This window comes from Eleginops maclovinus, chromosome 20, assembly GCF_036324505.1.
Source record: "Eleginops maclovinus isolate JMC-PN-2008 ecotype Puerto Natales chromosome 20, JC_Emac_rtc_rv5, whole genome shotgun sequence".
Classification (NCBI taxonomy): domain Eukaryota; kingdom Metazoa; phylum Chordata; class Actinopteri; order Perciformes; family Eleginopidae; genus Eleginops; species Eleginops maclovinus.
In genome coordinates, this window is record NC_086368.1 from 26,165,819 (window position 1) to 26,193,094 (window position 27,276).

At 40.4% G+C, this 27,276-nt stretch overlaps 2 protein-coding genes across 3 annotated transcripts; one reads left to right on the forward strand and one right to left on the reverse strand.

The window, feature by feature from the left end:
• Positions 1-309: 309 nt before the first annotated feature.
• On the reverse strand, positions 310-7,867 carry eevs (2-epi-5-epi-valiolone synthase). 2 transcript variants are annotated; one of them, XM_063911907.1, is made up of 5 exons: positions 7,775-7,867; positions 2,306-2,939; positions 1,965-2,204; positions 1,608-1,860; positions 310-788 (listed from the first exon to the last, which is right to left on the reverse strand). In XM_063911907.1, exons 1-5 carry the CDS (start codon positions 7,819-7,821, stop codon positions 691-693), a joined length of 1,272 nt encoding a protein of 423 aa, XP_063767977.1. In that variant the 5' UTR covers positions 7,822-7,867; the 3' UTR covers positions 310-690. The 2 variants fall into 2 exon arrangements, with proteins under 2 accessions (XP_063767977.1, XP_063767976.1); XM_063911906.1 differs by lacking the exon at positions 7,775-7,867 and adding an exon at positions 4,778-4,964.
• zgc:113054 (uncharacterized protein LOC541322 homolog) lies at positions 7,688-25,070 on the forward strand. Its single transcript, XM_063911905.1, has 11 exons — positions 7,688-7,848; positions 8,713-8,899; positions 8,992-9,083; positions 9,168-9,400; positions 11,871-12,107; positions 12,320-12,391; positions 12,500-12,716; positions 13,941-14,149; positions 15,907-15,979; positions 19,853-19,970; positions 22,117-25,070. The coding sequence occupies exons 1-11, from the start codon at positions 7,833-7,835 to the stop codon at positions 22,310-22,312; spliced, it is 1,650 nt and encodes a 549-aa protein (XP_063767975.1). The 5' UTR covers positions 7,688-7,832; the 3' UTR covers positions 22,313-25,070.
• Positions 25,071-27,276: the final 2,206 nt, after the last annotated feature.

The following is a 27,276-nucleotide window of genomic DNA, read 5'->3' on the forward strand; positions in this document are numbered from 1 at the left end:
AAAACTGAATGTGTCTCGACACATATTGAAGTATTGATTTAAAAGAGAATGACATCAGTGATGATGATTTCAACGCATTGTGGAAAAACGGATCATTGATCATAAAACCTTTTTGAAAGTCACATTAAAAGGTCATTAAGTAGCAGAACATAAGACACTGGACACAGATACACTCTGGGGAAAAAATCCCAAATAAAGATAGTAATCAAAAATGTCAGTGCCGCTGCCTTGCCTTTTTGTTCAACAATCGAATAACGGACGTGGAAGTCGTTTGTTAGTCTGCTATATTAATAAAACACAAGCACACAGTTTGATAAATGGTAAGACATATCTTTAATAGGGCAAGCTAACAAGTATGCATGACATCATACGAGAGTAGTATGCACATTACATACCTGTGTAGTTCATTAACAAGTTCAAATGCATCTGGTATAACCAGCATTTGCAGAAAAGGAGATTCTAGGAACACATGCTGGGCAGAAGCATATAGAAATACCTTAAAGCAGTGCTATTACAGCTATCCGACATTTGGACCTTGGCATGCTATCAACTGTAGTTTATTTTTCCCAAAACATTGGAAAAAACATTGTACATTGGAGTACAAAACCAGAAGTATATACAACTCCCTACAAAATGTAAACATTTTTTCTAAAAAAACAATTCAACCAATGCAGTTGTGGGATGGGCAGGTTAAGAGTCAGAGTTGCTGTCAGAGGAGACGCTCAGCTCTTCACACCATGTTACGTAAGCTCTGTGCAGGACCTCACAAGATGTGTCATTGGAAATTTCTGCAATAAAACAAAGGAGAGCCGTTACACCATGCTTTAAATATACCGTACTTTAAGTGCTTTACATAAAGTCTGTATAGCACGAGATCTTGTAAAACCCAGTACGAGACCAAACTACTCTTGCTGAAGGAAATAAGGTGGTTGTCAATGCATTCAAAAAAAGACCAATACAAGTTAATGTGGGGAAATCAATGTTTAAGGCCATTTAAGAAGTGAGTTAAGTGGTGGCCATCATATTTAAAGACAGGAACGGACCCCAGTCTTTATAGTTGAAGGCAATATTCAAAAAGCAAGTTTTCTCTTAATCCAAGTTTGTCGACTGATTTGGTTAACCCTGACCCTAACCCTGACCCTAACCTTGACCCTAACCCTGACCCTAACCCTGACCCTGACCCTAACTCTTGGTCCTCTTACCCTTACTAATAACACTTCTCATGCCAGTCTTATCCACCCAACCAATTAAGGCAACAAATACTATCTATCTAGTACTGGATTGGCTAATACAGAATAGGGCGGGACTTGCCTTTTGCCTAAAAGGTCAAATAGTTGTGACCTGGCATGCTTTCATGGAAAGCTCCTGCCTATACAAACAGGCTGTTGGCCTATTTTAGATTTGTAAGAAAGTTCTGTATGAACAATGGGCAGTTCTTGAAGGAAAGAGTTTAGCATATTTTGCAGAAAGGCTCGACATACAAACATAGGCTGATCCGGCCAGCTTTTGCGCTATCTGTATGTTAACTACTGTGATGCTTGATACCATGCAAACCATAAATGCTGTTATTTTTCTGCATTGAACAGTCCTACATTGGTGAGACTTACCTGCTTTCCCAAGAGTGACAGGGAGTGGCATTCGGACCAAGCCTCCAGAATGCTTCAGCCTGTCCTGCAGAGACTTCTGTATGAGCTCCATGGTAAACGCCTCATGCCAGACAGGCAGCTCCAGGCCCACCATGCAGTTGATGATCCTTTGCTTTTCGTCTTCTGTCAACAGACCCCTCTCTTTGGACACGTAAACCATGTAAGACATATCAATGTTCACTGCCTCACCATGCAGCAGAGATGGGAGAACTTTCTATATCAAAGAAAGACAGAGACAGATACATTTACAATATGCTGTGTAGCATGTATCAACAAAGGATGCACATTTTTAGCTGTATGCAACAAGGGATCAATTACCATCTCTAATGCTGGGCTGATAAGGTGGCCAAAGTCCACAAGTCTGTTCAGGTCATCCTCCCAAAGGTTTGGGGCAAGTTCCTCCAGCATGGTTACAATGGCTATACGAGTCGCTTGTGACGCCACCTGTAGGCAGTTGCGTCCGTATGCCCTGTTGTCAGCCTGGAATTTCGTGTCCAGCAGCATGCGGCCCTGTGTCTCAAGAAGTTCAAAGAGTCCTCTGTGTTTCATCAAGGCCATCTGCAAAAAACATCAAGCAAACATAGAAGAACTTCAATGTTAATACAGCCCTTGCAATTCCTGGAGTAGTGGCTGCTCTGTGAGTTGCGTGGTTAACGTACCTTTAACATCTCTGCTAGCCCGTTAGAGATGTGTCGTCTTGGAACAGTTTTTAGGAATGACAGGTCGAGGAAGGCAGCAGCGGGGGGAATGTAGGCACCTAGCTTGTTCTTGCAGTTTGCAAAGTTAACCCCCGTCTTTGCTCCCACGCTGGCATCGACGTAGGAGAGCAGAGTGGTTGGCACCCTGATGTAAGGGGTCCGCCTTCTGTACAGTGACGCAGCCAGGCCCACTATGTCCAGGCACACCCCTCCCCCAATGGCAATGATGGGCTCTGTGCGGCGGTCAAGGGAGAAGTTGTTGACTTCCTCTAGGATCTTCAATGCCATTGTCATGGATTTGTTCTCCTCAGTTGTGGGTAGAGCTAAAATCTTGTACAGGACCTTGTTGGCCTCTAAATATTCAGTGAGCTTGGGACCGTAAAACTTGTAGACTTCTTGGTCAACCACCAAAAAGCGTTTAATTTGCTTGTTTGATTTTTGAATGTCCTCCAACTGTTGCGGGTCGGTGATGTGGCCCAGCAGGAGCGTTTGGTTGCTAGGGTCCAGCAAGTCCTGGGTCTCAGTAACCTTGTAAGTGAGGACGATGGGGCTGACCACTGTCCAACTGGTGCTGTTTTCTGTGATGGTCTCATAGCTGCACACAAAGAACATGTACAAAAAAGAGATTTACTATCATGGCATGGGTTCTCATTACTGCAATGCGTACACTATATTAGCAGTTCATTAGCCTTGATTACCATTTTGAACATGTCCACCCTGATTTCCATTTTTCTGAAGATTTATCAGTGACTCTAGTATTTGAAACTCATTATGCATTTCTGATATAAAAAGGACACTGCAGAGAAGATCAAAACCCTGCTAAACCAAGTCAAAACTTGGCAAACCATAGCCATGTCAAATTCCTTATTTATATCTGCAACCTGTCCTCCAACTTCACAAAACTTCACAAAAACAGCAACTAATGTCAACAAGGTCATTGCATCTTCAGCATTAGTTTCTGGTTGCATGGTTCATTTTTTACAGAGATGCTCTGTCTGAGTCTAAAGGACTACATTCAGCCGGAACATAGTGAATATCTATCTGCCCCCCCCCCCCCCACTCACCATCCAACATACACCACCACTAAGAGATTAACTTGTCAGTGCCTACAACAGTCCTTGTCCCTGTTTTGTCTGGAAGGGGAACAAACACATTTGTATCAGGACTCTCTGGAAACATGGAAAAACACACAAATATATTTCAGATAAACTGTGCCAAAAGTGCCACTCCTCAACACCAAGGTCTGTTTCATGTACCTTACCTACGTTTTGTAACCGAGATCTGGCTTAAGACAGAACACTACTTTCAGAGGATTTAAAATCTTATCTGTTATGTCTGATATATTGTAAGAAGAAATATTGCATTCTTAACACTAATCTAGTATACATTCGTAGACTGCTGGCACACTTTGTCTAAATCCAACACCTTTGCAGGTTCTCTAGAATCCTGCACCTGCTTTCTGTATTAATTTATGGTGATATTTCTCAAGTTGAGGTACATTATATAAGTCCCTACCTAATTGCGCTTTCTAACAGGTTTAAGTCTTCACACCTGTCAAACTGACAAACTGCCGCATACATATGTGGAATTCAGTTACAAGTTTGATCTTGGTGAAACACCCTGAGGAGCTGGAATACTGTACTTCTAAAACCAGAACCTATGACATAGAATTCCGTGATTTATATATTTTCTAAAAAAGAAAAGGTGTCGTTTGTTTAAATGCATAAAAAAAGCTAACCGTTCTGAACGTTTGACATTTCACAGCATGTGAAAAGAGATTATACAACCATAATTTCCCCCAACCATAACCAATTGTCCAGTTGTCATTCTGTAACTGTATCGTGTCATGCGCCCCCTCCCCCCTGCCCCTCCGAAACCCCACCATGCATAATCAGATCGGCACACAGTATATCTTCTATGTTGTGTAAGTTACAAATAAAATAACGTTGAGGGACAGCTATCAAATACTCTGCACTACTAAAGATTGCATTTAAATCTTACACCTTGAAACGGGGAAAGGCTGGAATACACTGTTTATCTCCCTTTCCTTCCTCTACAATGCTTTGAAATAGATTATTTTCAGGTGTTTACAGACATAAAGACATTTTAAAATGTTAAACTTCTCACCTTTCACAGTGATTTTTCCAATCCAAATCAAACAATCTTGCACCCATCGCATGTTGCTGACTGTTTTCGCACTGACTGCACAGTTTACAGTAGGGAGGCATTCACTCATTACTAGAGTATCTGGCCATTTACCAGACTCAACTATGCAACTGTGTCATTCATTAAAATTCATCAAACCTGTCTGAGAGAACACTTTGCACAAGCGACAAACGTTTAAAATAAAAGCAAACAAAGAAACTTCGTTGTGTCACACTATTTTTCCTCCTTTGATTACTGTGAGTAACCAAAAATACATTTTATACTCACATCTTTGCAGCAGACACATTGTCAGCTGTGACATTTTTCCCTCTTTTGCACTTCCAGGTATCTTTGACCCGTACTAAGCTAAACTCAGTTTCATTCTCTTTGGTATCATTATCCTCAAGGTGAACTTTTCCCATTTTTGTGTTGATGAGTGTATGGCAAAGGCGTGAACAGAGCTAGTCGAAGTTGGAGAATCAAAGCGCAGGGCTCTTTAAATAGTGTATAATATATAGAGGTTGCCCCTGAATAAGGGAGGAGCGTGTCATTCAGTGTGCTTGACATGCCATTGCAGGTGTTGAGCTCTTGAGTAATGATCATCCTTACACAATTTTTTTGTGTAACTGTTACGCAATATGTTTTTTTCACTCTTAAAAATGCCTTCATGAGCATCGGCAGTCATGAATGTAGAAGGAGTTTCACGGGAATATTTAGGCTTTACATCTATTGGTTTAAAAAGGGGCAATCACCCCCTCCCCACTTGGGGCCAGATTTGTCTGCGGCTCATTCCGTGCTGGTCTGTAGCTTTATTTAGCAGAGCGGTTACCAACCAGTTTGAAACTGAGAGCTACTTCAAGAGTACTCAGTAATACGAAGGGCTACCAGTCTGATTCAAACCTCCTGAATAACATAATTACACGGTTCAACTTTAATGATAGTATTATCATTAATAATAATCATAATACATATTAATTTACTGTATGTGAAGAGACCGTCTGATCACATGTAAATGTTAATTATTCCTCACAATAACTATTAACAATGATTTACCATGGCAGGAAACACAGATATTCAAACGTGCAACGATATTTATGTGTGTTCTGAATCTATTTCAACATTTGTTACACCTGTTAAATTACCTGCTAAATTTAACAATGGTTAAATGTCCTTTATTTATACACACACTATTGTTCTCATTGTTAAAAAGGTTCAAGAAAACGTTGTCCTTTTTCTTTTTTAAGGAGAGGCGATGGACACCAATAACCCTAACCCTTTCAAAAAGTCAGTTACCGAAGGTTGATGTTAAATGTGCTTTAAATAATAAGTGTGCCTTTGAATATTCATGAAACCTATTTACAGTTCAAATAAGTTCATAGTTCATTTTGATACGAACTCTCTTTAACTTGCAGTCTTTCCTACAGTTCTGTCTCCTTGAAGAACATAATGTTGGCATTGCTTTCCCATCTGCTGCTCACAGTACTTTTTGTTGTGGTAAAAAGCCAACCTTGACAGATTGGAGAGAGCCTTACAGTGTCATACAATCTCATTTGAAAACAACCTGAAAAATTGCCATAGAACTGAACTGTCACACACTTACAGAGTAGTGAGTTCACCAAGCATATCTGCAGTAGAGTCAGTAGCTAAATGAGACTTAGTGGATGTCTAGAATGTGGCTTGATTGTGTAGGGTCAAAGCGTCAAAATATTCCAAGGAAAGTCAGAGGAGACCAAAATTATGTCAACAATATAAACAATCGTTAGGAGCTGGGAATGACTCTGAAACTAATTGAAATTAGCGAAGTCAGTACATCTGTGAAAGGCAACATGGACTGAAATGATTTAGTTGCTTTTGTATTGTATTTCAAAATCACGGTCCCAAGATGTAAACTTAATCTGGGTGTCCTTGCAATGTGGGAACAGTGGGAAGACAGTATAAGACAACAGTTATATTGGAAGGATGGGGAAAATACATGGAAAACTACTGTTCAAGGCAGCTGGTGCACCAGTGCTTGGGTCCATCATACTGTAGCGTCTTTCACTGAATGTTACAGATAAAAAGAGGAGCCATAGATTTTTAAAAAGAGCAATCTTTGACCCAGTATTTTGAGATTGTAAGGGAGAGCAAGGCCATTGATACCATTGTCTACTCCCTATCATCCCCGGTCTCCCATTTCAGAAATGTTTCAGAATGTCTCAGCTGTCTTATAACAATTACAACAATAGACGCCTGAAAAGGGTCACTCACAAACCATTACCAGTGATCTACTGAGAAATGTAGTCCATTTTGGATCATGGTTTTCGCTTTCTGTCCTGCTGGTAAGAGCCATATTGTTTTCAGGCATTGGCCGAGACCAAAACAGAGGTAAAAGGAGACAGAATACTGAACTTTAATTTGTCAGACAGAAATATTAATGCATGAAACCTAATGTTTCTCATTTATACGGAATGTTCAAATAACAATTCTGTTGTAATGGATCCTTATTCTGAAACTTCTAACTAATGTTCCATAAACTTTTAGGATGAATACACTTCAATGTAGTGTTAACAGCCAAATCCTCCAGCCGCTCAGTCGCCAATAAATCAATCACATATTACTTTAGTTTAAGGCTTAATGCATGACCGTTTAGCTGCTCCTGAGAGACATAATTGTCTGAGAACAAACAAAACACCTATTTCACAAGTGCTATTGCTATGTCAAACATTTTCTCAATTACATTCCATCATTTTTAGTTTTACTATGCCTTAACACAGTAGACATTGTAGGTGTGGCAACAATTAACGTTGCTCTGCTCTGATTTCCAGGTGAACAGTGCCAGTGAGCCAGTGCAGACACATGAATGGAAAACATTATCTAATTTATGCCAAAAAAACAATCTAAATTTGGTTGTTTTTAACGGTTAAATTGTCAATTTCTGAAGAGTAGAAAAAGATTTGACCAACAAAAATACTCTATACTTTGACCTGTGTTAACCTTCATTAAACAGTAAATATCTTGAACTAAATGCATTTTATATTGAGTATGGTCTTCTTTATTGTTGCCAAATAGAGTTTATAACTCCAAACGTAATCAAAACCCACCCAAGAAATGCATTCAGATGCACTTCCAATGCATCTGAACTCGGTTACCCCGGAAATTCCATTATGGAAGAAAAGAGTCGTGCACGTGTCACGTGTTGTCTAAGCGTTTCTAGGAACTAGTCTCTGTCTGTTGTGCAAGCTACCAGTCACTCCCCTCAATTCTACAACCTGCTGAGGTTTTATGATATAACAGAAAGTCTCCAACCTTACTCTATACTTCCAGGCTGCAGTTGCCCAAATCGTCACGCCCATAATCGCGCACCATGCCTGCCGAAAAAGGTAAGATTATGTTTCTGCTTTTGCGGAGCGAGAGTTCCTACGGGATTAATGCGTATCTCTAAGTATCTCAAACTCCACCGGAGTGCCATGCGTTACTCTGTGGCTATCAGACACATTGTATGTTTCGCGGAGAGACAGATAGCTGCACACAGGAGATCTAGTTTGTGTTTGGAAAAGTTTCCGGGCTGATTTAAAAAATGTAGATTATATAGAGATCAAATTCATGGCGTCAACACGAGCTTGTAATGTTAAAAACCTACAAAGGAAGTCTCAAAACTAAGAGTAAAGCTGTCATTTTACATTTTGAACGTGATAAATAGACAATTTAATTCATCCATTTAAGAAATGTAAGACTCCCTTATTATTAGTATTGATTTTTAAAATTCAATTCCATGTTTTTTTTCTGTGTACCATTAAGTACATAGTTGAATGCTTTTACACTTTAACGTTTTTTCTGAAAAAGATTGATAAGGAAACATTTTTAGGGCTCTTCTTGAACACTGTATGATAAATGTTGTATATTGTTATAAGGTAACTCGAACGTTCAATTAGATAGGACATGAGAATGTCACTCAGTGAATCTATCAGTCAATAAATCAAATACATCTGTTATCAATATTGTATGTTATTTTAAGTTTTGATGGTTTTGCTGATTTTCAGTATTTCTCATTTAGAGATAAATCCATATGTTTGGCTTCTGGTCTGTAATACACTTGAAGACGTTTGAAGAAACTGATTATTATTTTCATAGACCAGACGGTTCATTCAATAGTTCTGAAAATAACTGTCGGATCACAGGATATTGCATGTAGCAGAAAAGACTATTCATTTATAAACCAAAATTACATTATTTATTTCCCCCAGTTCCCGACACCCCAGTGGAAGTCCTTGTGGATATCCTAACAAAAGCCAAGGAGTTTGCAGTGAATGGCAATGTGCCAGAGGAGTTGACAATCCAGCTGCAGAAGGCTTTGGACATAGCCAGCGGCCTGGACGACTACCTGGAGAAAATGACCACACAGGAGAGTGAACCCCTCGCAGAGCTATATAAGTATGTCTTGTTTTCATAACCATAATCATCTCAAATTCATACTGTGTGAGGTACATGTAATTGTTAAGAGTGTCATTTTTACTTCACTGTAGAAAAACTATTTCCCATGACTGGGATCAAGTCCACAAGGAGGGTAAAACTATGTTCCGGCTCCCCAAGGAGTGCATCACCGGACACGTTGAAGGTTAGACGTTTGCAAGCTTACTGCGCATAATTCAGTGGTTTACCATATTGTGATAACTTGCTTTAATGTGTGTGTTTTTGGCAGGCCAGACCCTGAAGATGCTGATCCACATGAGTCAAGCAAAGAGGGTTCTAGAGATCGGGATGTTCACCGGCTACGGGGCACTGTCAATGGCTGAGGGGCTTCCTGAGGATGGCTGTTTGATTGCCTGCGAGTTAGAGCCATACCTTAAAGACTTTGCTCAGCCCATATTCAACAAGTCTCCACATGGCAGGAAGATCACTGTCAAGACTGGATCTGCCATGGACACCCTGAAGGTGAAAATAGTTCATTGATGCACATTGACATTTGTGTAAAGGCTGGAAGAATTTATGACATCATTTGAACATTGAACATCAGAAAAACCCTGCACTCTTTCTAATATCCAGCAGGGGGCAGACTCCTAGTCGCTAAAGGAAGTCAGATTGTATAGAAGTCTTTGAGAAAATGACCCTAGTTTTAACTTGATGTATTACCTCTGTAACCTTGTCTAGTATATGATCTCAATCACAAGCTTTAAGTACATTTTTCTCAATTATAGTGTTATAAAGAGAAAGATTGACGATAAAGCAGAGTGTACTTTAGGCCGTCACCAAGTTTTTGTTGTAGTTTGTTTGGCTGTTTTACATGTCTTTGTGTTTTAAGTCTTTACAATGTGTTTTCATTCATCAAAGGAATAGTCACAATTTGGTTGCCTGAAAACGTCTCGTTAGGCATTCGTTGTACTTAGCTCCACGCACTCGTGTTACTTTTGGTGCTAAAAACCAAGAAGGTAACGGCCAAAAGCAAACTCAAGGCTTCCAAACGGTAGTCCACAAACCAGTAGGTGTTGTAAAGGTGACTACATCCACTTTTTCCTGAAAAGCCTTTGATAGCAGGAGACGTTAGAAGTCAAAAAAGGCTCATAAAGACACTAGCCTAAATCTGGCTACTAAAATAAATGAAAGGTTTCTAGTTTTTTTTCTAGCAGTGTTGCCCCTTTAAAAACAAAACCGACAACCCGTAACAAAACATCACCATGGATACATTTTACTGTGCGTAAGTTAAAGAGACAATGTAGAACAGCTGAACGGACATGAAAACCAAGCTTGAGATTCACCGCAGTATTCTGAAAGAATGCATCTCTACTTACAACACTGCCATCTGAACTGAGAGAAGAAACCACTTCTCAAAGATCATTTCTGAGAACACCCGCAACTCCAGAGTACTTTTTTCAACTCTTGACTCTCTCCTTAATCCCTCTCCAGCCTCACACATTCATACGCTGGCGTAATCTTCTAAATGCAAATAATTTGCAAACTTTTTTAATGTAAAAATATCAACAATAAGAACAAATATCCCCGTGAAGGCCTTAAACGTCCCAGAGTAGCCCGCTGATAAACCGGAAGTCCTCTGTAACTTCAGAGCAATCACTGAATGGTCAGACAAAGTAAGACATCTACTGTACATGCTGCCTTGACCCTGTCCCCACGCAGCTGTTGAAAAAGGATTTTAAAAGTGTTTCCACAGTTGTTTGAAAGATAATAAATCACCGGACACAGGGCTATTTCCCAGTGCACTCAAAACGGTTGTTGTGAAGCCAGTTTTAAAGAAACATAATCTTGACAGCAGTGTGCTAAGCTTCATCAGTATCACAGTGACAGCTCAATGACCTCCGTCTGAACACTGCAGCAAACAAACCATCGATTCTTATTCTTTTGGACTCGAGCACTGCTTTTGACTGGGTTGGTCTCTCTCTCTGGTTGAGATCATATGTTACTGAAAGTCTGTAAGTCTTGGAGAACGTGTGTCCGATATACATGAATTATGTTCAAGTGTTGCACAAGGAAGTTGTCTTGGTCCTTTGCTCTTCTTTTTATACATGCTGGGCAACATCATTAGGGAACAGAATATCAATTTTCACAGCTATGCCTTCCTGCCTCTGCCATCACTCAGGGGATGAGTAATAACTTTTAAAAACTAAACAAAAACAAGACCAAAATGCCATTAGTTGGTCCAAAAGGCAAGCGAGAGGAGTCAGACTAAAAAGTCATTTGGGATTCTGGGATTCATTTTAGATTCAGACTTAAATTAAACTCACATATAAGCAAGGTAACTAAGACAGCTTTCTTCCAGCTAAGAAATATTGCCAAAGTCCGTCCATTTTTAAACCAACAAGACGCTGAAAAGCTTATTTGTGCGTTCATATCAAGTATGTTGGACTACTGCAACGCTCTTTTTACTGGTCTTCCAAAAAAAGCGATCGGAAAGCTCCAGCGTATCCAGAACATTTTAAACGACAGCTAAAGACACTTCTTTTTAGATAAGCTTATAATAGAAATCAGAGGATGAAACCCTCTTTATTAGTCACATACATGCACACAGCAGAGCACACACAGTGAAATTAGTCCTCTGCATTTAACCCATCCTAGTACTAGGAGCAGTGGGCAGCTATCGTGCAGCGCCCGGGGAGCAATGGGGAGGGGGGATTGGAGGTGTCCGGTGCCTTGCTCAAGGGCACCACAGCAGGGCCTAGGAGGTGAACTGAGACCTCTCCAAGTAGCAGTCACTTTCCATATTTCAAGTCTGTTCGGGGACTTGAACCGGCGACCCTACGATTCTCAGTCCAAGCCCATACTGACTGAGCCACTGCTGGACAAATCATTTTATTGTACACGTTTGCTTTTATTTATAGGGTTTTATTTTAAATGTTTTGATTGAACAGACTTTGCGGCCCGTTTTCTAATAAGTCTCTTTTTCCCCTTTAAGGAATTGGCTGCTGCGGGCGAGCAATTTGACATGGTCTTCATTGATGCCGACAAAGACAATTACATCAACTACTACAACTTTATTCTGGACAACAGTCTGCTGAGATTGCAGGGGGTCATATGTGTGGACAACACCCTGTTCAAAGCCAAGGTCTATCTCAAAGATGCCACGGATAGCAACGGACTGGCACTCCGGAAATTCAACCAGTTTGTCTGTGACGATCCGCGCGTGGAGCAGGTACGTTTCACACCTTTACCTGCTGCTCAATAGCTGCCCACTGCTCCTAGTACTAGGATGGGTTAAATGCAGAGGACCAATTTCACTGTGTGTGCTCTCCTGTGTGCATGTATGTGACAAATAAAGAGGGTTTCATCCTCCGATTCTAATCTAATCTGCTGTATGTGTTCTACAGATATTAGTATTTTAACATTGTGTCTTTTGTTTTAAAGGTCATCCTTCCTCTTAGAGATGGCATTAGTGTTATCCGTCAAGTATCTGGGGCCTTGAGTTCAAAAACACAGGTACTGTTCAGATAATGTAGATAAAGTCCTCACATCAAACCCTAACTGAGGACTTTCTCTGAGTAAAAGCATCATTCTTACAGATCATGACTTATCTTTCTTGTTTAGAATAAAATAACAGATGACGAAGTTTTCCGCGGGGTCAAGGGCCGCCCCATCCTCGATCGGATGCGTCTTGATGGGAAGGTTGCCTACGTGACGGGTGCCGGGCAGGGCATCGGTCGAGCGTTCGCTCATGCTCTGGGCGAGGCCGGTGCCAAGGTGGCCATCGTTGACCTGGACCAAAATAAAGCTCAGGCAGTGGCTGAAGAGCTGCACCTCAAAGGTAAGGGACGTAGACTCAGAGAGATAGTTCTGATGCTTTTAAGTGGGTCTGTATACAAGCAGAGAAACAATGAAGCTAATCAGCTCTTTTTGACAGGTAACTGAAGTCGAAATCTCTGCTCTTGCAAAATCTAACATTGGTAAAGACAATCAAAAGCAGGAAATTGTCACCTTTAAGATGTTGGAACGATTCAATATTTGTAATTGCTGATAAAATAATCGATTAGTTGATTCATCGGTACTCACTAGTTCATTTTGTTGACATGTAAATCAATTTAACTTGCAGTGGAATGCAATGACCTAAGTGTGATTGAGTTTATTTGTCTAAGAGTTAGATTAAATTTGAAGCTTATAATGAAAAAGACAATATAAAACATACTTAAGTATATATATAATTTTACTGTACTGTGCTTTCCTGTAATAGAAATGTATTATTTTTCTAAAAATAATACTCATAACACTCTTAAAAGTTATTGTAATATTCATAAACTCAACCCAAAAAATAACATTAACTTGATTTTGCTTTTTAATTTCTTTAGATTATGAGTTTAGATTTGGTTCTTCAGAAATACCCTGGAGGTTGTACTTCTGTATTTGACCTCTATGAGGGATGCACAAAGTACAAAACTATCACATAACTTGTGACTTGTGAGGTGAAGTGAGGCAACTGCTTAAACAAATGACTGCATTATGTTGAGGTCAGACTGATCAGAGTGGATAAACTGTGAGGCCAGATGGATGAAAGGTCGTCTCAGTACTCGGCATTAGCTCCGGTAATTGTTAAAACACCAGCACATCTTCAACCACACAATACATACTATTATTTACTTGCACATTCTCATTCATGTGTGTTAATCTATATATCCCTCGGAGACAAATGTGTTTTGTGAAATTGGGCTGTTTAATTAAATTGGATTTGTTTTTTTGGTTTATTTTATATACATTTTGCCAGATGTCTTCAATTGTCAGTGAGGTCAGGTTTCAGAGCTTGGCCAGCAGATGGCAGCATACTAAAGCTCAAGATATATTGTTCTAAATGTTGCTCTGAACTAGAGTGTGAGTGTGTCCTACACATTTAACAAAAACTAAAAAAGCATTTACAATTTTATGTTATGTCTTTCCAAATAATTAGAGCAAATTAAATATTGATTTGCAGGGGAAGACGTGTGTTTATCATGCTACCATAAACAGTATATCCTAACACACGCATGTGCTTTGGATACAGGCATCATTTCCATTCCTATCATAGCGGACATCAGCAAACCAGACGATGTCCAGAGCATGGTTGACGACATCGTCTCCAAGTGGGGGACGGTCCACATCGCCTGCAACAACGCCGGCATCAACCAGAACTCGGCCAGTGAGGACACCAGTCTGGAGGAGTGGGACCAGACCTTCAACGTCAACCTGAGGGGGACCTTCCTGTGCTGCCAGGTGTGTGTCCTCTCATGGAAAAGAAAGAGTGTGTGAGACATGTTGCTGCTTCAGACATGGACTATCATCTCCATCATATTGCACTGTGGTGTCACTCACAAGTGTGACATTTCCAGAGAAAACAAAATACACATTTAAAGATAAATATGTTCATGATTTTGTGCTTTCAACGATAATGCCATAAGGTGTTTCCCTGAAGTCACAAATGACTCCAAACGCTGTTGCTTTGACAAAGACTGGACCTAAAGGGTTTGGGGATATCTGACAAAAGAGAAGAAAACTATCATATTTAAAATAAATGAATAAAAGTTTCTCTATATTTTGGAAGTCTTAACCAATGCTTCATGTCGCATTTCACTGAACAAAATACACAGTTCAAATAGTTTATGGATTACTTTAATATGAAGAAGTTTATCTTTATTTTATTTCACTAAACTTCAACATTCAGCGCATCACATTTAAAGTAGCGATAGAAACGATCGCATCGACTTTGTAATGGGAAAGTGGATTAATTATGACATATCAGACCAGGAGACCTTTTTTTTGGATCCAATATTTTAAGGTGTCTGTGTTGTTTTAGAGGCACATCATTATTTTGTTTTAACCAAAAATGTCCAAATCTGGTCACAAACCCTAAAGCAACCATTAAGCAGATGATGCAAAGCCCTGGAGCCACAATGGTACTACTTGTGTTTTACCTACAGTGCAAATGTATCTTGAGTGATGTATGCGATACAGTCGAGCTGCATTTTCAATTATTTTTTGATCATCGATTACTTTACTGATTATTTTCATGTTAGATAAAAGTGAAAATTGTTCATCCCAGTTTCTCAAAGTCTGAGGGGATGCCTTTAAATGCCTGCTTTTTTAAAAATCCACCCCAATGATAATTACTTTAATATGATATGAAACTGATTAAAACAGGAAACCTCCGTTTTTGAAATGCAATATTTTCTACTTTTAGATAATTAAACAATTTTCAAAATAGTTGTTGATTTTAGTTTTTTTATCAATCCACTTCTGCATTATACGACTGATCTCTGCAGCTCCAGTTTGCCATACTCAAGGTGTTCATCCAATCACTGACCAGTTGTAGATACTCTGTGGAGACTAAAATGTGTTTTAAATGATCTAATCACCGTCAAACACCTACATACTGTAAACAGGGCTGGGAGGGCGGCTTTAGTTTTAATTTAATACATGAACTAAAAGCAATCACAGCTTTCAGTTAACAAATGAGATGTCCACCTACTGCATGAAAAATGTATTGAAGATAAAGAAGAGTGAAAGTAGCCTACATGAACATCTATAATATATAGATTTTTATCTATTTTTATCTTTTAAATACATTTTCTCATTGTCATCCTGCTAATAATACCCTTTTTTAAATAATGAAACAGTAATATTAATTAGTCTTTTTGTTATGTACCTGTAAGGGAATGCAGTTACCTATTGTGTATCCTGATTATGTAATCCGATACTCCGCAAGTCTGACTTTATATGCTGTGTGTGTGTGTGTGTGTGTGTGTGTGTGTGTGTATGTGTGTGTGTGTGTGTGTGTGTGTGTGTGTGTGTGTGTGTGTGTGTGTGTTTACATTAAATACCCCCTACATCCCAAATGTTGTCTAAACACGCTCCCTGCCTCCGAGGATAAACTCTGTGTTTTTGTGTTGATCCGCGTGTCAGTGCCATGATAAGGTGTTTAATGTGTGTCTCTCTCTCCCCCCCCCCCCCCCCCCCCCGAATCCTTGCCTCAGGCTGCAGGTCGAGTGATGTTGAAGCAAGGATACGGCAAGATTATCAACACAGCCTCCATGGCCAGTCTAATAGGTGAGTGATGAGTCTATTCCCCCTCTTCTCTGGAGCCCCTCCACGTCTGCTTTTAATCTCTCTATTTGGCATGGAGAGTTGAGTCGAAAGGAGGAGGAGGACGAGGAGGAGGAGGAGGAGGAGGGAGGAAGAGTTAAATACTTGTGTGCTGTGCAGCTATGTGCGGGAGTACACATCATAGTTAGTATCGTCAGACATAAAGTCAGACTGACTTCAGACCATTACATCCTGAGAGAAAAACGGTTTCCTGTTTATAAGAATCCTTTAAAACAGGATAAGCCAGATTTTCTCCTTTGGAACTGTTTAGCAGTGATAAAATGTAACAGTAAAGTACTGATTTATAACACTTGTTCTTTACTAGATTTTTTCCATTTTCTACTTCTTCTCCGCTACATTTCAGAAGCAAATATTATACTTTTTAGTCCACTACATTCATCTAACAACATGAGTTTATACTACCCTACTTTAATACAAAACTTAAATCTATAAATAAACAACGTTGTCATATTAAAATTATATCATGTTTAGGAATCCTATGTAGAACACTTAAAGGGGCCCTATTATGTTCATTTTCAGGTTCATATTTGTTCCTCTTCTGGGACATGTCTCATGCTTTAATGTTCATAAAGCTCTTTATGTTTCTCATACTGCCTGTGCTGCAGCACCTCTTTTCACCCTCTGTCTGAAACCAGAGCCCAGTCTGCTCTGATTGGTTAACTGGTTGGCTCTGTTGTGATTTGTCAACCGCTTAGAGATGTCCCGCCCCTTAGCCTTTCACGTACAATGTGTTGGAGCGCTAGCTAATAGAAGCATGAGTGTTACATAGTGATGTCATGATGTTAAGAAGTAAACAAAGGAATCCAATGGAGGCTCCTTCGTTGGGGGAGAGAAACTCCCTCTGGAGGGAACACTGGGATTTTTGCCTTTTCAGATCATTTACATCCACTAAAACCTATACAACACACAGGTAACACCCCAAAAAGCATAATTAGTAATGAACACATTAATGCATCAACAATTCTAACCCAGTGCTATAATATTATTCTGAAATAGGTCATTCGCCACAGGAGTTTGTTTACTTTGAGTATTTAAGTATATTTTGGAGCTAATACTTGTGTACTTCTGCATCGTTAAAGTCTGACTTTTATTTGGAAAAGGTGTTTTTAAATTGTACGTATTTGTACTTAGAGGTAAAAGATCTGAGTACTTCTTCCACCTCTGCTTTTTACCCCAGTTAAACTGTTGTGTAGAGATGCATCCGCCCCTGCATACAGCAGGAAAGTGTTGTGATTGCTTCTCGCAGAGGCACTTTTGCATCATAATAAACATCCCCTCTCCGCGGAGCTGTGTGGAGGATGTGGAAGGCAACCCGAGGTCCAACGTGGGAAGGGAGGGTTCCTGCGCAGTGGCAAAAACCCCAGCCTGTGCCAGAAGCGCTTGTTTGAACAGCGGAAGACACTTTGAGAGTTTTAGTGAGAGCCTAGTATAAAAGCCCAGTATTTAATGTTCCTCCTCCAACAGGTTCCTCCAGAGGAGCAGCAACACTTCATCAGCAGTATAGTCAGTAAAACGCTGTGCCATATGGGCCCCCGGTCCCGACTGCAGGGGCAATCTGTAAAACAGGAGCATGCTGGTAAATAGAGGCCGGTATGAAAGAAAGTGATCAATTACTCACATTACATACAGTCCTTCAGGAATTTACTTTATTGGTCTGGACATCTGTTATAATATTGTCATAATGTGTAATCAGATGGGACCTGTTCTAGCCAAGTGGAAGCCCGAAAAAATGCCGTAAATGCCCAATTAAAATGCACAATGACAGCTTTTTGTCCATCTGCTGAATAGAACGTGTCCGCTAACACCCTCTCCACACACACACACACACACACACACACACACACACACACACACACACACACACACACACACACACACACACACACACACACACACTCACACTCCTGACCATCAACCAGCACTTTTTTCTAAATAATGGCCAGCAGCTCAAAGACAGGAAATATCCAAGTTGATATGATCACACTCAGGTTTTTTTTTGTTGGCTGCGTGATGACCTTACAGAGGGATTTGTGACTCTCTCACTCATCCCTGCAGATCTGCGCTGAATAGCAATGTACATTACATCGCCAGTCTGGGAAAAAAAGAGTGCATCATTTGAACTCCGGAGGAATTGGAGATGTAAAAGGCGTGCCTGATAAAGAGCATGTTTTCTCCCACTTGAAATGGGCAATAAGTAGCAGGGTGAATGTTAAAGAGGGCTTTGGAGAATGCTCTCCTTCTACCTCCTTTTCCCTTCTCTGGGGATTACCGCTCTTTAAGACGGCAAAAAACATCAATGCAGGTTTATTTAAAGGATGAAGGCATTTTCTGAATGGTATTTTGGGGCCGTATCATCAGGTCTCGAACGAGGATTAGTGCTGTTAGGCATTTTGAGCTGTGTTTCCTGTCCTGATAAGTCGGATTTCACCTTCAATCTGCGTGTAAGCCCTGGGCTCTGCTCCTCCTCGCCTGCTCCTCTGAGGTCCTAGCCTACCCTTTATCCAGCCCGGCCCAACCTTCCTCTCTCACTCGCCACACTCTCAGCTTCATCGTCCCACCCTTTACATCATATTTTCTGCAGCCAACTTTTACCTCCTTTTTATCTGAGCGATATGCGGGATGCTGCTGCCTTTTTTCCCCCCTCCCCAGGACCAGTCCCTGCCTCTCTGCAGCTGGCCGGTATTTATCATCCCCGGTCTCACACTGAAGCCATTTGGCAGTCAGATCGGCGGGTGACGAGGTTAACTACTAAAGTTGTATGTAACTTGGAGCCTTCCTTGTGATGATTAATCAACCGGCAGAAAATGAGCCCCTGTCCCGCTATCCCATGCAGTGTGCAGCATCTGTGATGGTCAAGGCAAACAAATGGCTCCCTGTCTTTGTTGCTGAGGACAGAGCATAACTGGACATTATAAGCAATTAATTTTACATGGCCTCATCCTCAGGAGTCCCCCCCCCCTGAAAGCAGCTAATGGAAGAGCTTTTATGTAGCATCCACAAGAAACCGCAGCAGCTGCAATATAAAATGTATACGTTGCCAGCTTCTGTGAGAAAGGCAGCAGTCTCTTTCTGTCTCTGTTAAAGAAACTACTCTTGAAAATAAAAGAGGTTTTAATGCACAGCTGATTATTGTGAAACCACATACCCATTATGCAAGGTACAGTTAATATTAGCTTTATAAAATATTGTGTTGCGTCCATTTTGGCTAAACTATAGGGATGTACGATATGGATTTATTTCTGCCATTTTCAGAAAATACCTGCTTCTCGTTGCCGATACCGATTAAATAACAAATATGTATTATGCTTTTGGGGGTTTTCTCTTTCCTGTTGTGTGTAATATAGGTTTTTGTGCATGTAAAGGGTCTGGGAAAGCTAAAATCCCAAAGTTTCTCTCCCACCGCCCCAACCCCCTGCCTGGAACGCCTCCATTGTTTACTTCTGTAACAGTGAAATCACTATGTAACACTTGCACTTCTATTGGCTAGTGTACCAACACATATATGTGATAGGCTAAGGGACAGGACATCTCTAAGCGGGTGACCAATCACAACAGAGCCAACCAGCTAACCAATCAGAGCAGGCTGGGCTCTGGTTTCAGACAGAGGGTGAAAAGAGGTGCTGCAGCACAGGCAGTATGAGAACAATAAAGAGCTTTCTGAACATTAAAGCATGGAGACATGTCCCAGGAGAGGCACAAAACACGAATATGAACCTCAACGTGAACATATAGGGACCCTTTAATCTTTCTCAATCATTCATCGATACAGATATATCTACTACCCAGTAACTTTATTTTGTTTCCTCTCCCCTGCAGTCCCCCACCCCCAGAAGCAGCTTTCCTACAACACATCCAAGGCTGGAGTGGTGAAACTGACTCAGACTCTGGGCACTGAATGGATCGACAGAGGAGTGCATGTCAACTGCATCTCACCGTAAGTGCCGTCTATTCTCAGCACTTTTGTCTTTTTTCTGTGCCAAATCATAGTGGTCCACCTTTCGAGTGCGGCGAGGGATTGAGCTGCACGAGGAAGTGGTGATTAGTGTGTTTGCTTTCAGATGAAGAGCCCCATCTGAGAATGATGCGCTAATTTAAGTCCTCAAACAATGCATCAGCGCTTAATTAGATGACGTCTTGAGGGATGAATGAACCAAACCCTTGCTCTAATTGTTCTATTCAATTAGGGAATCAAATGTGCAACCTCACTCCGAGTGTGGGCGCAACAATAGCGCCTTGTTTGTATCTATTTGTCTGTGAAGCTGAGCATGGGGAAGGAAAGAAGAGGAAGGGATGTGTGTGAGTGTGGTGTGTGTGTGTTAAGTGGAGCATCCCTTAGCCCCAGCCATCCCTGAGCAAATCCGTCCGGTGGCATTGGGCGAGCCAGGCCCAGTCACAGCCCCAGAACAAAGCCCTCACACGCGCTCAGCTTTATTTATCTGCGGCTTGTTTGCTAATTTTAATTTGCAAAGAAGCAATTCTCTTTCTCTCTACCTCCCCCTCGCTAACCGGGTGTCTCAATGGGCTGCTGATTTCTTTGAAGTGACAGTCGGTAAATATGCATAAAAAAAAAAGGGGACACAATTAGCGCTCACGAGGTTGACTGGAGCCTGATTCCATTGGCAACTTTAGCCGCAGCGGTGATAAGCTGCATTATCTAGAAAATTGGCTGAGGGAAAACAGAACCTCTGATTGCCAGCAAAAGGTTCCAGATAACAGGGTGGCTGAAGAGAAATATAATTGAGGTGGAATATGTTAACCAAGGTGTCACACGCTCCTTGGAAGCGCTAATTTAGCCAAATGTTGGAATTTCATATCAAGGCAACAGGATACACCGAACAATGATTCGGGGCCTCGCCGCTTTTAGTCACTGTCACGACAATTGTGCGGAAAAGTCAGAAGTCGTCTCATATTAGACACAGAAGACGTGTTGACATATTTATCCAAATGTTAGACATTCATTGTGGGTAATGGTGCCGCCTCGACGCCAGTGCAATCACAAAGTCAAATGATAATACCAGCATGAAACTTCCTCTTTCTGTTTACGTACGTTCAAGCTATCATCGATTGCATGATAGAGTTTTTGAAATATGATATTTAAATATGCAATAATTATCTTATTAAATGTGCGCTAATTTGCATACATTTCAAAATGTAACAACACTAGGAAATATTGGATAAAGCCAGTTTTCATTTTGTTGTCACATCAGGTTCAAAGGTCTGTTTAACCAAACGCACATTAGATATCAATGCAAAAATCAAGAAAACAGCCATAAAAAAGATCTATTCTGCATATCTCTAAATCAGGGTTTGATCTGGTGATCCAAAAACTCATTTTCTAATTGTCTTTAAAGATATGTATGATAGGATTCCATTTATTTTGCAAGGCACTTTGAGGAAATAGAGTAAACAATTTTTAAGTAGGAAGTTTTGTTACATTTTTAGGAATACATGTGCAAATTAGGTGTTATTTAATACTTACTTTTGGGGAGTTTAGATGAAATCTACAGTCACATATAAACAAAGTTAGTTAAATAACCTCCTTAATGTGCACTTTTCTTTCCTCAAGTGTGAAATAAGTCATGTTGGATGCAAAGAAAAGCATTGAAGGCTAATGTGCAACATGTTGTTTCCTTTCTTTGCCACATAAGAATCAAGTTTTAGGTATGTTTTTTAATCCCTGTGGTTATGTGTATGCCTGTAGTGTCTAACTAGAACATTAACTTCAGAAATCAGAGTAGGAATATGAAGTAGTCATAGCAGGAATATGAACTAGTCACGGCGTTATTTGGACTCAACATACAGACTTTGAGCAAAAGGATGCCAGTCGTCCCCTCACAACCCTGGGCTCTTCCTGAGATGTGCCAGCCGCCCCTCTGTAAACACCAGCAGAGATGCCATGCCGTGCCCTTTTCTTCAAAGGATAATTGGTTTTATTTTTGTCTCCAAAGTGGTGGCTCTGAAACAACACTGTCACTCCTGACTCTGAGCAGTGATGCCTTCTGATTTCATTGTGTTTTTCTTTATTTTTTTATTCCCTCTCCCCCCCACCCACCCCCTCTTTCTCTGTCTCTGTTTTTCAGGGGGATTGTTGACACCCCTCTCATCCACTCGGAGAGTCTGAGGCCTCTGGTGCAGCGCTGGCTGTCAGATATCCCTGCTGGTAGACTGGCTCAAGTGACAGACCTGCAAGCTGCAGTGGTCTACTTGGCATGTGACGCCTCCGACTACATGACAGGGCATAACTTAGTCATAGAGGGTGGGCAAAGTCTGTGGTAGATGAAGAGAGGAAACTTTCCTCTTCACTCTCCTGGAATGAGTCTCTAAAAGAAGGTGTCATCCTTACTCCTTATGATCTCCTTATGATCTCATTCCCATTAGTATTAGTTTAAGTCTTACTTAATTACTGGTTGATTGTGTGATGAGATAAGTAGTATCCTCTTTGTGCCCCCTGTTTGGGACCAGTGTGCTGTCACGTGGGCTATGACACCCTTAACTTTATGAAGAGTATGGAAAACACTGCATCAAGTTAAATTCTAGCAGCTCTCGGTTCTCTTGTCACACAATGACAATGTGAAGACATGTCTGAGAAAATCTCTGTGAAGTGCAAGAAAGAAAAAAGCGACATGTTACTGTGCCTTCATCCTCCCTCTTTAAATTATTTTATACATCTAATGCCGTTTAAAGGGACTGTTAGTGGTGCCTTATACACATCTGAAAGTAAATGTATTTTTTAGTTTTATACGTGTAATGTTTCATACAAATGCAGTTCAAAGTGATATACATGATAATTACAGCCATGGAAATGATATATCGCAGCATTAAAAAAAAGGGTTGTAGTACATGAACTGTGTGTGTGATGGTTGAATAACTGAATAACTGGCCTATGAACCTGCTAGTGGTGTCACCATCACAATATGAGTTTGGTTCCTTTAGACCCAAAATCGTTCCTCATCTTAAAACTGTGCCTGATTCAAAAATACTTTCTCCATTTTAGTACATAGGGTGAAAATGACAGGAACTACTGCAGTTTGCTGTGCGTTCACATAGGCAATGCAGCAAATCATGGCACGAAATGCCAGTGAAGTGTGAAGTGTGTATACTATAGTTAAGAGTTATATCAACCATTTACAACAATGTACACTTGGAGGCGAACCCGAGACAAAAGGTCACATTTCTTACTAGCAAACATGTATTTTATTGAATCCTCAGGGACTTTAAGATGAACAGGTTGAAGTGAATAAGAAAAATAAAAATGCTTCCCATTATAAAAATAGCAAACATGTAGGCTTAGGTTAGCTGTGTTTTTATTTGTCTGAGACTTTAACATTTCACAAAATAAACTGTAAAATAAAACACGCTAAGATATGGTATCTGGGTGACGGTTCAACAAATCGATTTCTGGAAGTTGTGAATTCAGAAGCTGCATTGTAACATCAACCTATAGACACTGTTTGCGGCTTTCAGGTATAAAACATACAGAAAGTCCCAGAATGTGTTAATTACAGATCACATTCCCAGCCGAGTAGGATGCCAGTGAGATGTATTTTTTGCACCTTGACTCTCGACTCCCTCTGGTCCAAGACTCTTGTGTACCACATGCAGGATTACAGCCTCCCAGTCCGCCTCTCTGCAGCTCTTTCTTGCCAAATGGTCCTCACAAGTGGTGCTTGCGAGCGCCATCTTAATTGCTCCATTAACTGTTTGTGTGCTGGAAAACAATACTTAAAGGAGAGGTCGGCCGAGGACGTGACCCCCAGTCGCTGCAATTATACCAAAAGTAGTGCCCAATTAGCGCTCTCTGCAATGTGACACTGTTGCTGTTTGTGTGAGCAACTTCAACTTCTCACGGTTAGTGACCGCTTCTCTCTGATTTACATAATTGAGGGATTGGTCATTAATGGAAATGGCGTGTGAGAGGATCCCATTAAGATATGGAGTGAGATCTGATCATCTCCTCTGCTCTGTGCTATTTATCTCCGGCTGCATTGGCACATTAGAAATTATTGGGATTCTTATCCTCGTATTTAATGGTGAAATATCGAAGTTTGCGACAGTGTGTGCATGCAAGGTCTTACAGAATTTGTTCACACAAAAGGCACATTGTCTTTTGGAGGCTGTTTCCCCGTCCTGCCACTGAGGGGCAGTACAAAGACAGGCAGCTACAGCACTGTCATTATGTTCCAGCAAGAGGTTATCACATTATTTGCTATCATCTAAAGGTAATAACGGTGAATTAAAGATAAAATAGAGACACCTCTCCAATTTAAGTAAGCAAACAGCTCGGCATTATGGACAATCAAAGAAAATGCTGAATACATACTCAATTAAATGTGGTTAGATAGTGGACAGTTACATTTCAAATGCATTAAAAATATATTTCTAATCGTTTCTCAGGAGGAGATTAGAGCAACGTTTAAAGTCCAGAGACAATGAAGTGCAAATCTGACTGTAACACCAGGTGATAAATTATAAAATCCATTTGCATCCATCTTTACCTAAGATAAATAGGATTCCAGTTAACAACCTCAGTGTTTTTCAATTATTTTTGAATATCCAAGTTAAAGTTGTGATTAGTTTTGAAAGTTAAATCCCTCTAGTACTATCGCAAAAAAGTTGTTGGGACCAAAAGCTGTTTTCCCTCAAAGTCTCCCGCTATCCACCATCATCATCCAATGTCTAAACTGTTGCTTTGCCGTCATGTTTGGCACCGTATTAAACTCTTTCAGAGCCCACTTGGAGGTCTTGTTTTCCTTTCCAATTGCAGCTAAAAGAACCCAATCTATAATTCGAGCAGCACAATGTGATATCCCCTCGAAAACGCCATACAGCGGCCTGCTTCATGAAGTGTAAGTGATCTTGAATCCATTATTTATGACCTCCTTTTGCTACCATTACACTGAAGAGTGTGGACCCCGTTGTACACGACGCTGTTGTGCTAAACAGTTCTCCAGGCAGAAAAAAAAGGCCCTCGCGCCCTCACACTTGAAATCAACTTTGATTAATGCTCGGCTCTGTCACGGCATGCAACATTTTACAGCGGCCGGCGCTCACAGGGAGACCCAGGTCGATGGCCGACAACACGATGAGGCAATGTGTGTTGCTGAGCAGGCTGTGTCCTGATGACAAGAGGACCCAAGGGTTTATGGATGACATATTAACATTTGACAATGTCAATACACTTTTATTGATGGATTATGGCGTCCTGTTACATACCCACTCAGCAAGGTGTTTGAAGATGAAATGTTACCCCCTTATAAATTGAGTTGAGCCCCCTGATGCTATCATCTGACGTAGGGCTGTGCTACAGCAAAAGGGAAATGTCAACATTTATCTTCTAATAAGGGCTGGTGGTGCTGTGTGAACTTCTAACTTAATAACCCCAGACGATTTCATTTGTCTAATAACTTGATGAAGAATCTGATCCTCGTGTTCCAAAACAAAGCTGTAAAAACTTTGACTCACTGTGTCATGTATTACTTTGAAAGCTTATTCATTTTAGGAAAATGTCTTCACTGGAAAAGATAAATGCACTAGCACTCTATTTTGCAGCTGTTTCGACATTTCAGAGACACAAACTGGTAAATCGCAGTGTGTAAAAATCTGTAATCCTGCATGATGTGTTGCTCTAAAAGAACATCTTTGTATTTTAGGGAACATGCTATTTTTTTTTTTTTTGCCGTGATTTAGTTTAGAATATTGATATGACCTCACTGAAAATTACGCTAGCCGCCCGTTAGCTTCGCTTAGTTTAGCCTAAAACCATAACTTCCCATTCCCACTTCCTGTTTACGAATGACACATTTTAGTAAACAATCCTGAAATGAATCGTGCTAGGTCCCTAGACAAAAAGTCAACAGGATTTTATTTTCATTGCAGGATATAAGCCGAATGAAAGGTACATGATTTGTTTAGTTAGCTAGATAAAACACTTGCCAATGCTACGCTGAAGTTCCGCTAACGGTACAGTCTCGTGACTTAGCATCACAAGTGCTAAGCTAAAGGTGGACCGGTGTTGGGCATGATGAGGTTTTAGCATTATTTAGCCTCTTGTTAGCACACCCCCTTTTTGAGATTGGGATGAGTGGGGTAACGCCAACCTGGGATATAGTGTACACTGAAAAAACTGAACTGTTGACTTTAATTAAATGTATTATTTCAAATGCCACACAACTGTAGGCTATTAGGTAAAGCAATAATATTAAGTTGGACCAGATCTATTATATTTTAACGTAATGATATTGCTTTTAACTAATCTAAGACAGACCAGTTGGCATAATACATTTAATTATAGCAGTCGTTTCAGTGTTTTCAATGTAGTACAAAACAGACCACAGATCATATTTTAAAATTACCTTCAAAACATCGGAACTGAAAGATTCTGAAAGAACCAAAAATGCTAACTTCTTATGTTATCTTTTTCAAGAAAGCTTATTTTGCTAAACGTGTAGCTACTCTGGAAATAAATAACCATCGATACATCTTATATGAATTTAGATGAACAAATCCTGAAAAAGGGAGACACAATGTGTGCCGTCAGAACGGAGACTTGACTTGGGCAAAGCTTCCCAAAACAGTTCATGCTAACCTGGTTGCATTTTACAGAAATGGCACCTGCCTGCCCTTTCAAATACTGACTTTGAATATCATTTATTTACATAGATTAAATTCAAAGTTAATTTACATTTATTTACTTATTTATTTCAGCAGCTCCCGTTTCCTTTTGATAGCTTTCATGAGCCTTGTGGTGTTCTCTTGTGACTGTGTTTGTGTGCGTGTTGTGTTGCACTGGCCTCGCTGAAGGCGCTGGATCATTGTCGACCCATGTATGTTATCTCATGTGTTATTCATTGAAAGAGCTGTTTTGCTGTTTGCTCTATATGCTACCTGCTGACTTCACATGGGGTCACTTAAACTAGATGCTGTGTGTACTTAGATGGATTGGCAATAAATAATAAGTGTGAGGACTTGTGTCAAGCTGCGTTATTATATCGCATTCCCTTTGAACGAGGTGACTCTCACAATCAGCCTTTATCGAGAAATCTTTACCAAACACACTTAATGTTGTGGTCATTTCTTTGCTTCAAAACACTAGATCTTTGATGAGGAAATCAAATCATACCTGATGTTTTCGTTTATTTCTTACCATGACAACACAAATTCTGTTGCATTACAGAACCATATTATGACATTTCCTTTTCCTTTATTTCCCTCTTTGTATACACTTGATACCGGTGCATTTA

Coding starts and splice junctions, on each gene's coding strand:
- eevs (XM_063911906.1), bottom strand. CDS start 4,911: ATGGGAAAAGTTCACCTTGAGGATAATGATACCAAAGAGAATGAAACT. Junction 1,861..1,964: donor TCAGCCCAGCATTAGAGATG/GTAATTGATCCC, acceptor TCTTTGATATAG/AAAGTTCTCCCATCTCTGCT. Junction 789..1,607: donor TGTCACTCTTGGGAAAGCAG/GTAAGTCTCACC, acceptor GTTTTATTGCAG/AAATTTCCAATGACACATCT.
- zgc:113054 (XM_063911905.1), top strand. Junction 12,717..13,940: donor TGAAGAGCTGCACCTCAAAG/GTAAGGGACGTA, acceptor CTTTGGATACAG/GCATCATTTCCATTCCTATC. Junction 14,150..15,906: donor GGACCTTCCTGTGCTGCCAG/GTGTGTGTCCTC, acceptor TCCTTGCCTCAG/GCTGCAGGTCGAGTGATGTT.